The 12,055-nt window shown below is 35.8% G+C and overlaps 1 protein-coding gene across 1 annotated transcript in view; it reads right to left on the bottom strand.

The window, feature by feature from the left end:
- Nucleotides 1-8,976: 8,976 nt before the first annotated feature.
- The window catches only part of LOC105284035, a 16,224-nt gene continuing 13,145 nt past the window's right edge, over nt 8,977-12,055 (bottom strand). Inside the window, exon 6 of the mRNA XM_026974696.1 lies at nt 8,977-9,034. Within this exon, the coding sequence (XP_026830497.1) occupies nt 8,977-9,034 (58 nt within the window). The remainder of the gene's footprint in view (nt 9,035-12,055) is intronic.

The following is a 12,055-nucleotide window of genomic DNA, read 5'->3' as shown; positions in this document are numbered from 1 at the left end:
GAGGCCGGCCGTTTCGCCTTTCGAGGTGCACTCGGCCGACCACGTAACAAGTCCGTCAGATGATTGCGACGCATCTCCGTGTGTACTGGAATCAGATTCACTACTCTTGCTCAAATTCGGAAGAGTCGCATCGTTGACGAGTGTAATGTTAATCGCTAATTCGCGGGACGGATCCCGTTACCATGTTCGAACGAATACATCGCTCCAACGCGTTTGACAACAATTAAGTTACATCGCGAGTCCTGCGCCGGGTTCCCTCTTTTCCGCGGTTTTCGCGTTCGCGAAACATTGTTACGCGCGAATCCAATATGAAAAAAAGGGAGAGAAAACAATAATTCCGCGTTCCTATTTTGCGCGCTCGTAATTACTTTAGCGCGAAATAGGATACTGATTAAAAAAAAAGGAAATCGCCGGGCGTCACAATATTCGTGCTCGACACGTTCGTCGCAACCACCCCGTGTCCGGTATTGGATTTTTCCGCGGGTACACACCCGGTTGATTCACGATTCGAACTTGCTCTCCACGTATCGCGAGATACAGTTCGCGCAGCGACGTCGGCGTCGACTCAAATAAAATTAGCCATCCAACAGTCGCGGCGCTTCCAAACTCCAACTTTTATTTCGCTCGTTATCCAGTGAGTTCATTGAATCTCGGGCAACCCTCATCCGTTCAGACATCCGTCTGTTTCAACGATTCTCAAATATCGCAAGAGACAACAGGCTCTTTTGATTCTTTTGATTGTATCTTGTCTCCGAAGTTTTCATTAGTATTGTTATTACAAGTATATCATTTATTATTATAAGCACGAAGCGAAAATATTGAACGCAAATTTGCACAAATAAATTTGCACTTCTATATATTTAATGATTTTTATTAAAACGCGAGGTAATTAAGCAACCTAGTCGTATATTTCCGGAATGAAATAATGCATCAATTTTGATAATGATAAAATCGATGTTGGTTATTCTTTTAATTACTTTTCGATACTTGATGAAATTAACACACGAAAACTTGCGAAAAATTTCATTACTAACCAACTATCGAACTTATCATTGAAAAATCATCGCGTCTTCCTGATTCTCTCGATATTTACTTAACGATTACTCAATCACGTCGCTCGATCTTAGTTTCACTCGAGCGAACGAACAAGAGAAAAAATCTGATTTAGGGGGTGCACATAAGCACTTTTTCGGCATCGCGCAGTTGCTCGATATAATTTCATTCGGTGGATAGTGCTATCGGATGACGTGGCGCGACCGCGCGACGCAACATGGAAAAAGCTCGCGGCCGCGACAGCAAACAGGAGAACTTCCGTTGGGACTCCACGTGAGCGATGAGAGGCGGTCTGGGGTGGCTGCGGGATGACCGGAGAGCCCCGGTATCGCGGAGAGGGAAAGGGGTGGACCGGGTGTCGCGCGGTGGCGGCTCAAAATTTATGTTTTTAATTTAACTCCGAATGACCAACTGTCGAGTCGAAAAAAAGTACACGGGCGGGCCATTAGCATCGCACGGTAATATCTCGTCGAATTCGCGAAAACAATATGCTAATGGAGAAGTCGAGCAACGCGCGAAGGATCGCGGTTCGGTCGAGAGGGGCCTGGGGATGTCCATAGGGTGGTCCACGGCGCTTGGTGACTGAGGAGGGGGCAAACGTGTGAGAAAAGGAAGAAGAAGAAGATCAAGAGGACCAACAAGATCAAGAAAAGTAAGAGGGATAGACGCGCGCGAGGGGTGAAGCGTGCAGAATAACATGAAGAGGCGCGGGTGCATGCATCGTTGTTGCGTTACAGGTGTTGGCGAGGGGGAGAAAGAAGAGAACGAGAGGAAGAGAAAAACGACGGCGGAAAGGTGGATGAAAGGAAGAGACGGAGCGGTTGTGTCGGATTGCAAGGAACAGAGAAAGAGAGAAAGAAGAGAGAGAGAGAGAGAGAGAGAGTCGCACGTTGCACCCTCAGAAAGGATTTCTGATAACAAGACGAACAATATTCTTGACTAATTTAATCGTATTACAAGTATAAAAAATATGAAAATAAAACAATTTTTTATTTAAATCAGTAATTTCTATTCTTCTCTCTCGATTAAATAAGATTGTCTTACTGTCTTCAGACAAGAGTAACATGTACACATTTATGCTTATATATTCTTGTATGCAGAATAATTTGATATTAACGCCACTTTATAGTAGGCTTTGTCGATGTCGACGCATCATTTTCTCACAGTCGCTCGTCGACTCGGCGCTTCTGCGTCCTTTACTCGGATAAAACGGCCGATATTTATGTGTTGCAATCGAAAATCGGGAAAGTGTTTCTGTTATTTACAATGAATAAGTGCAATCCTCTACAAGAAATATTAAAAGATATGGAAATGTAAGTATGTACAATGTACTTACTTGAGAAATAAGATTCGAGATAAGACATTTCCATACCTTTAATATTTCTTGTAGAGTATTGCACTTATTCATTGTAAATAACAGAAACACTTTCCCGGTTTTCGATTGCAACACATAAATATTGGCCGTTTTGTGCAGATTTTACAAATTCTCTTACAAGAATAGAATAAGATGTCTTTTAGATCTCACAATATTCTTAAATCGAGAATATTTTGAACTTGCTAGAAATTTGTATCCAAATCCTTCTGAGAAAATTAATGAGATAGCACCAAGATTATTTGAATCTAGATTTTCGAATTTTCTATTCGAGATTAAAATATGCTTCTTTTCAATAATAAATATGATTGTCGCTATAGCGATCTTATTTTATGATAGATTAAAGAGTAATAGCATTAAGTCCAGAAATCTTTTCTGTGGGTGTAAGACGAGCATACCGCTGAGAGGAAAAATAGATTTGCTTCCGGTACGAGTGATTTTTTCGATTAAGTACTCTCGCTCGTACACACATGCACACCCACAGAAAAGATTTCTGGACTTAATGCTATTACTCTTATAATAAATATAATTGTCGCTATAGCGATCTTATTTTATGATAGATTAATCATATTTATTATTGAAAAGAAGCATATTTTAATCTTGAATAGAAAATTCGAAAATCTAGATTCAAATAATCTTGTGCTATCTCATTAATTTTCTCAGAAGGATTTAGATACAAATTTCTAGCAAGTTCAAATATTCTTGATTTAAGAATATTGTGAGATGTAAAGACATCTTATTCTGTTCTTGTAAGAGAATTTGTAGAATCTGCACAAAACGGCCGATATTTATGTGTTGCAATCGAAAATCGGGAAAGTGTTTCTGTTATTTACAATGAATAAGTGCAATACTCTACAAGAAATATTAAAAGATATGGAAATGTAAGTAAGTATGTACAATATACTTACTTGAGAAATAAGATTCGAGATAAGACATTTCCATACCTTTTAATATTTCTTGTAGAGTATTGCACTTATTCATTGTAAATAACAGAAACACTTTCCCGGTTTTCGATTGCAACACATAAATATTGGCCGTTTTGTGCAGATTTTACAAATTCTCTTACAAGAACAGAATAAGATGTCTTTTAGATCTGACAATATTCTTAAATCGAGAATATTGTGAACTTGCTAGAAATGTGTATCTAAATCCTTCTGAGAAAATTAATGAGATAGCACCAAGATTATTTGAATCTAGATTTTCGAATTTTCTATTCGAGATTAAAATATGCTTCTTTTCAATAATAAATATGATTGTCGCTATAGCGATCTTATTTTATGATAGATTAAAGAGTAATAGCATTAAGTCCAGAAATCTTTTCTGTGGGTGTAAGACGAAGCATACCGCTGAGAGGAAAAAATAGATTTTGCTGCCGGTACGAGTGATTTTTTCGATTAAGTACTCTCGCTCGTACACACATGCACACCCACAGAAAAGATTTCTGGACTTAATGCTATTACTCTTATAATAAATATAATTGTCGCTATAGCGATCTTATTTTATGATAGATTAATCATATTTATTATTGAAAAGAAGCATATTTTAATCTTGAATAGAAAATTCGAAAATCTAGATTCAAATAATCTTGGTGCTATCTCATTAATTTTCTCAGAAGGATTTAGATACAAATTTCTAGCAAGTTCAAAATATTCTTGATTTAAGAATATTGTGAGATCTAAAAGACATCTTATTCTGTTCTTGTAAGAGAATTTGTAGAATCTGCACAAAACGGCCGATATTTATGTGTTGCAATCGAAAATCGGGAAAGTGTTTCTGTTATTTACAATGAATAAGTGCAATACTCTACAAGAAATATTAAAAATATGGAAATGTAAGTAAGTATGTACAATTACTTACTTGAGAAATAAGATTCGAGATAAGACATTTCCATACCTTTTAATATTCTTGTAGAGTATTGCACTTATTCATTGTAAATAACAGAAACACTTTCCCGGTTTTCGATTGCAACACATAAATATTGGCCGTTTTGTGCAGATTTACAAATTCTCTTACAAGAACAGAATAAGATGTCTTTTAGATCTGACAATATTCTTAAATCGAGAATATTTTGAACTTGCTAGAAATTTTATCTAAATCCTTCTGAGAAAATTAATGAGATAGCACCAAGATTATTTGAATCTAGATTTTCGAATTTTCTATTCGAGATTAAAATATGCTTCTTTTCAATAATAAATATGATTGTCGCTATAGCGATCTTATTTTATGATAGATTAAAGAGTAATAGCATTAAGTCCAGAAATCTTTTCTGTGGGTGTAAGACGAAGCATACCGCTGAGAGGAAAAAATAGATTTTGCTTCCGGTACGAGTGATTTTTTCGATTAAGTACTCTCGCTCGTACACACATGCACACCCACAGAAAAGATTTCTGGACTTAATGCTATTACTCTTATAATAAATATAATTGTCGCTATAGCGATCTTATTTTATGATAGATTAATCATATTTATTATTGAAAAGAAGCATATTTTAATCTTGAATAGAAAATTCGAAAATCTAGATTCAAATAATCTTGATGCTATCTCATTAATTTTCTCAGAAGGATTTAGATACAAATTTCTAGCAAGTTCAAAATATTCTTGATTTAAGAATATTGTTAGATCTAAAAGACATCTTATTCTGTTCTTGTAAGAGAATTTGTAGAATCTGCACAAAACGGCCGATATTTATGTGTTGCAATCGAAAATCGGGAAAGTGTTTCTGTTATTTACAATGAATTAGTGCAATACTCTACAAGAAATATTAAAAGATATGGAAATGTAAGTAAGTATGTACAATGTACTTACTTGAGAAATAAGATTCGAGATAAGACATTTCCATACCTTTTAATATCTCTTGTAGAGTATTGCACTTATTCATTGTAAATAACAGAAACACTTTCCCGGTTTTCGATTGCAACACATAAATATTGGCCGTTTTGTGCAGATTTTACAAATTCTCTTACAAGAACAGAATAAGATGTCTTTTAGATCTGACAATATTCTTAAATCGAGAATATTTTGAACTTGCTAGAAATTTTTATCCAAATCCTTCTGAGAAAATTAATGAGATAGCACCAAGATTATTTGAATCTAGATTTTCGAATTTTCTATTCGAGATTAAAATATGCTTCTTTTCAATAATAAATATGATTGTCGCTATAGCGATCTTATTTTATGATAGATTAAAGAGTAATAGCATTAAGTCCAGAAATCTTTTCTGTGGGTGTAAGACGAAGCATACCGCTGAGAGGAAAAAATAGATTTTGCTTCCGGTACGAGTGATTTTTTCGATTAAGTACTCTCGCTCGTACACACATGCACACCCACAGAAAAGATTTCTGGACTTAATGCTATTACTCTTATAATAAATATAATTGTCGCTATAGCGATCTTATTTTATGATAGATTAATCATATTTATTATTGAAAAGAAGCATATTTTAATCTTGAATAGAAAATTCGAAAATCTAGATTCAAATAATCTTGATGCTATCTCATTAATTTTCTCAGAAGGATTTAGATACAAATTTCTAGCAAGTTCAAAATATTCTTGATTTAAGAATATTGTTAGATCTAAAAGACATCTTATTCTGTTCTTGTAAGAGAATTTGTAGAATCTGCACAAAACGGCCGATATTTATGTGTTGCAATCGAAAATCGGGAAAGTGTTTCTGTTATTTACAATGAATTAGTGCAATACTCTACAAGAAATATTAAAAGATATGGAAATGTAAGTAAGTATGTACAATGTACTTACTTGAGAAATAAGATTCGAGATAAGACATTTCCATACCTTTTAATATCTCTTGTAGAGTATTGCACTTATTCATTGTAAATAACAGAAACACTTTCCCGGTTTTCGATTGCAACACATAAATATTGGCCGTTTTGTGCAGATTTTACAAATTCTCTTACAAGAACAGAATAAGATGTCTTTTAGATCTGACAATATTCTTAAATCGAGAATATTTTGAACTTGCTAGAAATTTTTATCCAAATCCTTCTGAGAAAATTAATGAGATAGCACCAAGATTATTTGAATCTAGATTTTCGAATTTTCTATTCGAGATTAAAATATGCTTCTTTTCAATAATAAATATGATTGTCGCTATAGCGATCTTATTTTATGATAGATTAAAGAGTAATAGCATTAAGTCCAGAAATCTTTTCTGTGGGTGTAAGACGAAGCATACCGCTGAGAGGAAAAAATAGATTTTGCTTCCGGTACGAGTGATTTTTTCGATTAAGTACTCTCGCTCGTACACACATGCACACCCACAGAAAAGATTTCTGGACTTAATGCTATTACTCTTATAATAAATATAATTGTCGCTATAGCGATCTTATTTTATGATAGATTAATCATATTTATTATTGAAAAGAAGCATATTTTAATCTTGAATAGAAAATTCTAAAATCTAGATTAAATAATCTTGGTGCTATCTCATTAATTTTCTCAGGAGGATTTAGATAAAAATTTGTAGCAAGTTCACAATATTCTTGATTTAAGAATATTGTGAGATCTAAAAGACATCTTATTCTGTTCTTGTAAGAGAATTTGTAGAATCTGCACAAAACGGCCGATATTTATGTGTTGCAATCGAAAATCGGGAAAGTGTTTCTGTTATTTACAATGAATAAGTGCAATACTCTACAAGAAATATTAAAAGATATGGAAATGTAAGTAAGTATGTACAATGTACTTACTTGAGAAATAAGATTCGAGATAAGACATTCCATACCTTTTAATATCTCTTGTAGAGTATTGCACTTATTCATTGTAAATAACCAGAAACACTTTCCCGGTTTTCGATTGCAACACATAAATATTGGCCGTTTTGTGCAGATTTACAAATTCTCTTACAAGAACAGAATAAGATGTCTTTTAGATCTGACAATATTCTTAAATCAAGAATATTTTGAACTTGCTAGAAATTTTTATCCAAATCCTTCTGAGAAAATTAATGAGATGGCACCAAGATTATTTGAATCTAGATTTTCGAATTTCTATTCAAGATTAAAATATGCTTCTTTTCAATAATAAACATGATTGTCGCTATAGCGATCTTATTTTATGATAGATTAAAGAGTAATAGCATTGAGTCCAGAAATCTTTTCTGTGGGTGTGCGATCCGCATCGCCGCCGCTGTAAGAGCGAGGTGACGGCTGCGGTGGTAGGAGGCGCGCGGACGCGCGGCGGGAGGGAGAAGGTAGGAGAGGTACATCAGAAACCTGATTTTAATTAGTCCACAGTTTAATTACTCGGCAGATAAATCGTGCACGTGCACCGCATAAACTAGCCGCTTTCATTTTTCCCGGACGCGGGGCAAGTGAGGCGCGCGCGCACGGTCGACGCTTAGTTCTTCGTCACGCGAATGCAGGATGGTCATTGTTGCCGGTGTGCCGCGCGTGAAAAGAGAGCAGAGACCGAGATGTCGTCGTCGCTTCCGTCATTGAATGATTCGATTACTGCACGGTGCGCTTCCTCGGGCCATTTTGCCCTCTCGCGCGGACCGGAGCGACAATCGTTGGATCACAGCATACTTTTGTGATCGCTTTATACAATTATTGACCCTACGTGGTCTGAAATGTTCCGAGCAAATTGTGCGGTATGATGAATTTTCCGTGTTTATCCCACCGTATTTACGCGCTGATCGCTTAAGCACCGAATGCGCGATCGCTTGATTCTGAATCGTATCTCGTCGAAAGATCACGAGCAACGTAATCTCGCACCGCGAGCAATTAACTGCGGCCGTATTTACCGTCGCACCAAATACGAATAATGATATTTTAAACCTCTTGAACAACACGCCGATTATGTGTGCACTAATTAGATAATAATAATAACCGCGGAGCGGCGAAGGGGAGGAGATCGCGCCCGCGATGATAACTGATAGCGCTAATAATAACGGCGCGCCACCTAAACTCCGGTAAGCGCAATCAATCTAATTTCAGAAAAAAGTTATAAAAAACGTGTGGGAGAGTGCGTTAGCGGTTGATTGCGCGACGCTAAAACCGTATCGCAGTTTTAATTGTGGTGCTGCTACGCGGATTCCTATTAGCTCGCCGGTTATAAGTTCATTAGATTTTATCGGCTCGTAAAATTTACACCTCGCAGATATACTGCGTACCCTCGCCCCGTCATCAAACTCCTTCGACACTCTCTCCGGGAGGAGGGCAGGGCGACGAACGGGCACGATCTCGCGGCTAGAGAACGTCGAAGATTCTGCACGACGCGCGACGTCGCCGCCGATAACGGTTTCTCCCATTCTAATTAACATTCCACGTATTTATTAGACGCCACTCCGCAATTAATCAGGTGAATTCAATTAGCGAATTAGCAATTAGCACGCACGCGTTCGCACGCTCCCGCCGCCAAGTCGGACGATCGCGAAATAATATCGTGTATCGGCCGCGGATAGCCCGGTCGATCGTGCGGGAGAAGTTTCTGGTCGTTTCTTAAATTAATTATACGTCGCGGCGTTCACGAGCATACGCGCGGATAATGGAAATTGCGCTCTTACGACGCCTCGCGCCTACCGCTGAAATACGCTACGTTGGCAGCGTCAATCGATTTTGAGAATCGAGCGTTTTCTCACGGTGCCCGATACTACACAGTAAAAAATAAAATGTTGATTTAACATTTTTTGCATGTCCCAGAAAGTCCACTCTAAATTTTAAGTTAAAGTAACTCATTCGTCATGTGTTACTTCTTGACAAACTAGAAATGTTAAGTAATTAACACAATACTTTACATTTATGTTTCTTATTGTAACTTTAAGTGTGATGTAAAAATAACATACAAAGTAATTGAAAACTACATGGAAGGAAAGTTGCATATGACTCATCAGAAAAGTTATAGAACATTTTCGTTCGTACGATATGAACATTTACTTTTTATGTTATATTAACACACGATAGTAATATTTCAACTGAAATTATTTTTGATAGAAACATTTTAATTTAGTAAATTTGATTATTTATATGCCAAAGTTCATGATTATTGAAGATTTACTTTAATTCTTTAGAATGTTAAACTACTTGTGACATGTTGATTGTTTAAAATTATTGTTAAAAGCATTTGAAATAATATTCCATTTCTAAGAGACATACACAAAATGTTAAGTTATGAAGTTAACTTATAAAAATAATAACATATCAGTTGTATGTTAATTTTACATTGAAGTAGTAATCAAAACATGGCAACACAAGAAATTTTAACATATGGACGCACAATTTTTAACGGTGTATTGAAATGTGCCACGTCTCATATGCCTTGCCTTTTACACATAAAAAATAAAATGTTAATTTTAACATTTTTTGCATGTCCCAGAAAGTCCACTCTAAATTTTAAGTTAAAGTAACTCATTCGTCATGTGTTACTTCTTGACAAACTAGAAATGTTAAGTAATTAACACAATACTTTACATTTATTTTCTTATTGTAACTTTAAGTGTGATGTAAAAATAACATACAAAGTAATTGAAAACTACATGGAAGAGAAGTTACAATGACTCATCAGAAAAGTTGATAGAACATTTTCGTTCGTACGATATGAACATTTACTTTTTATGTTATATTAACACATGATAGTAATTATTTCAACTTAAATTATTTTTGATAGAAACATTTAATTTTAGTAAATTTGATTATTTTATATGTCAAAGTTCATGATTATTTGAAGATTTACTTTAACTTCTTTTAGAATGTTAAACTGACTTTGTGACATGTTGATTGTTTAAAATTATTGTTAAAAGCATTTGAATAATATTCCATTTCTAAGAGACATACACAAAATGTTAAGTTATGAAGTTAACTTATAAAAATAATAACATATCAGTTGTATGTTAATTTTACATTGAAGTAGTAATCAAAACATGGCAACACAAGAAAATTTTAACATATGGACGCACAATTTTTAACGGTGTATTGAAATGTGCCACGTCTCATATGCCTTGCCTTTTACACAGTAAAAAATAAAATGTTAATTTTAACATTTTTTGCATGTCCCAGAAAGTCCACTCTAAATTTTAAGTTAAAGTAACTCATTCGTCATATGTTACTTTTGACAAACTAGAAATGTTAAGTAATTAACACAATACTTACATTTATTTTTCTTATTGTAACTTTAAGTGTGATGTAAAAATAACATACAAAGTAATTGAAAACTACATGGAAGAGAAGTTACAATGACTCATCAGAAAAGTTGATAGAACATTTTCGTTCGTACGATATCAACATTTACTTTTTATGTTATATTAACACACGATAGTAATTATTTCAACTTAAATTATTTTTGATAGAAACATTTAATTTTAGTAAATTTGATTATTTTATATGCAAAGTTCATGATTATTTGAAGATTTACTTTAACTTCTTTTAGAATGTTAAACTGACTTTGTGACATGTTGATTGTTTAAAATTATTGTTAAAAGCATTTGAAATAATATTCCATTTCTAAGAGACATACACAAAATGTTAAGTTATGAAGTTAACTTATAAAAATAATAACATATCAGTTGTATGTTAATTTTACATTGAAGTAGTAATCAAAACATGGCACACAAGAAAATTTTAAACATAGACGCACAATTTTTAACGGTGTACGGTAAAATGCTAAAGTATCGTAGGGGTATTTACTCACCTCTCTTCCGCCTCCTTCATCCACCTCTCGAGTACGGGCTTAATTTCTGCGCGCTTTCGGCGTAATGTCCAGCTTTTTCGAATCTAAAGCCAAGAACAGGGCTTGATCCAGTTTCCTGCTTTCTCTTTTCTCGGGGGATTCATATATAGAGACGACGAATGTCGAGAGAAGGTGACGAGGACGTAAAAGGATGAAGCTGTCGGCTCCGATATTGCAACATCGAGCATCATTATACTACAAACGCACGACGCTCGCGTATTCGAGCCGATCCTGCTCTTTTCTCTCTATCCGAGTGTTCGATTATCGTCCTTACGTCCTTGTCCCACTAAAGGAGCACTAAGAGGCATGCATCGATTCAATATAACAGACATTGACAATGCGTGCATGCTTTAAGGTTTGGTGATGCCGTGTATGATGTTGCCAACGCGCTACGCGGTCGCTCCTCGCGCGCGGCGAGTCAAGCGGAACGCGCTCAGCACGATCGCCGGTCGACGCGCTGCAGAGCGGTCGCGCGGGTCCTTCGTTCTCTACATCCTTGTACTCTTAGCGCGTTGGCGACATCATGCCCAAGTTGCCAATGCCCCTGGCTCGAAGAGAGTAATTTTAGAAGTGCTCCTTTCGCATCTCTTTTCCGAACGGAATTAGAAATTAGTGAGAGTGCTCGTGCAGCTATACCCAAATATGCCTTCGAGAATCGGCCCGGCGCGCGAGGGGGTCGATGAAGAGTGGAGAACAGTTGACATCGTTCGTCTTACTTTCGCGCGAGGTGCGCGTCCCTCATCGATTTGAACGATTGACTTTATCTCTATTCCGTCGAGACATATGCACGTAATTTTGTTTTCATTTCTTTTTAATTTCTTTTTTGTAAAGGTCCTTCTCACGACCGTCGGAAGTTCGTGCTCGGTTTGCCATCGTTGGGTATAACTGTGGTTTCTTAAAGGACCGTTTTTAGAGTTTTAGATTTTAGTAAATTAAGTAGCATGAGGG

This window comes from Ooceraea biroi, chromosome 13, assembly GCF_003672135.1.
Source record: "Ooceraea biroi isolate clonal line C1 chromosome 13, Obir_v5.4, whole genome shotgun sequence".
NCBI classification, from domain to species: Eukaryota; Metazoa; Arthropoda; class Insecta; order Hymenoptera; family Formicidae; genus Ooceraea; species Ooceraea biroi.
Note: the sequence above shows the minus strand (reverse complement) of the source record. Positions and strands in the feature narration are given on the sequence as shown.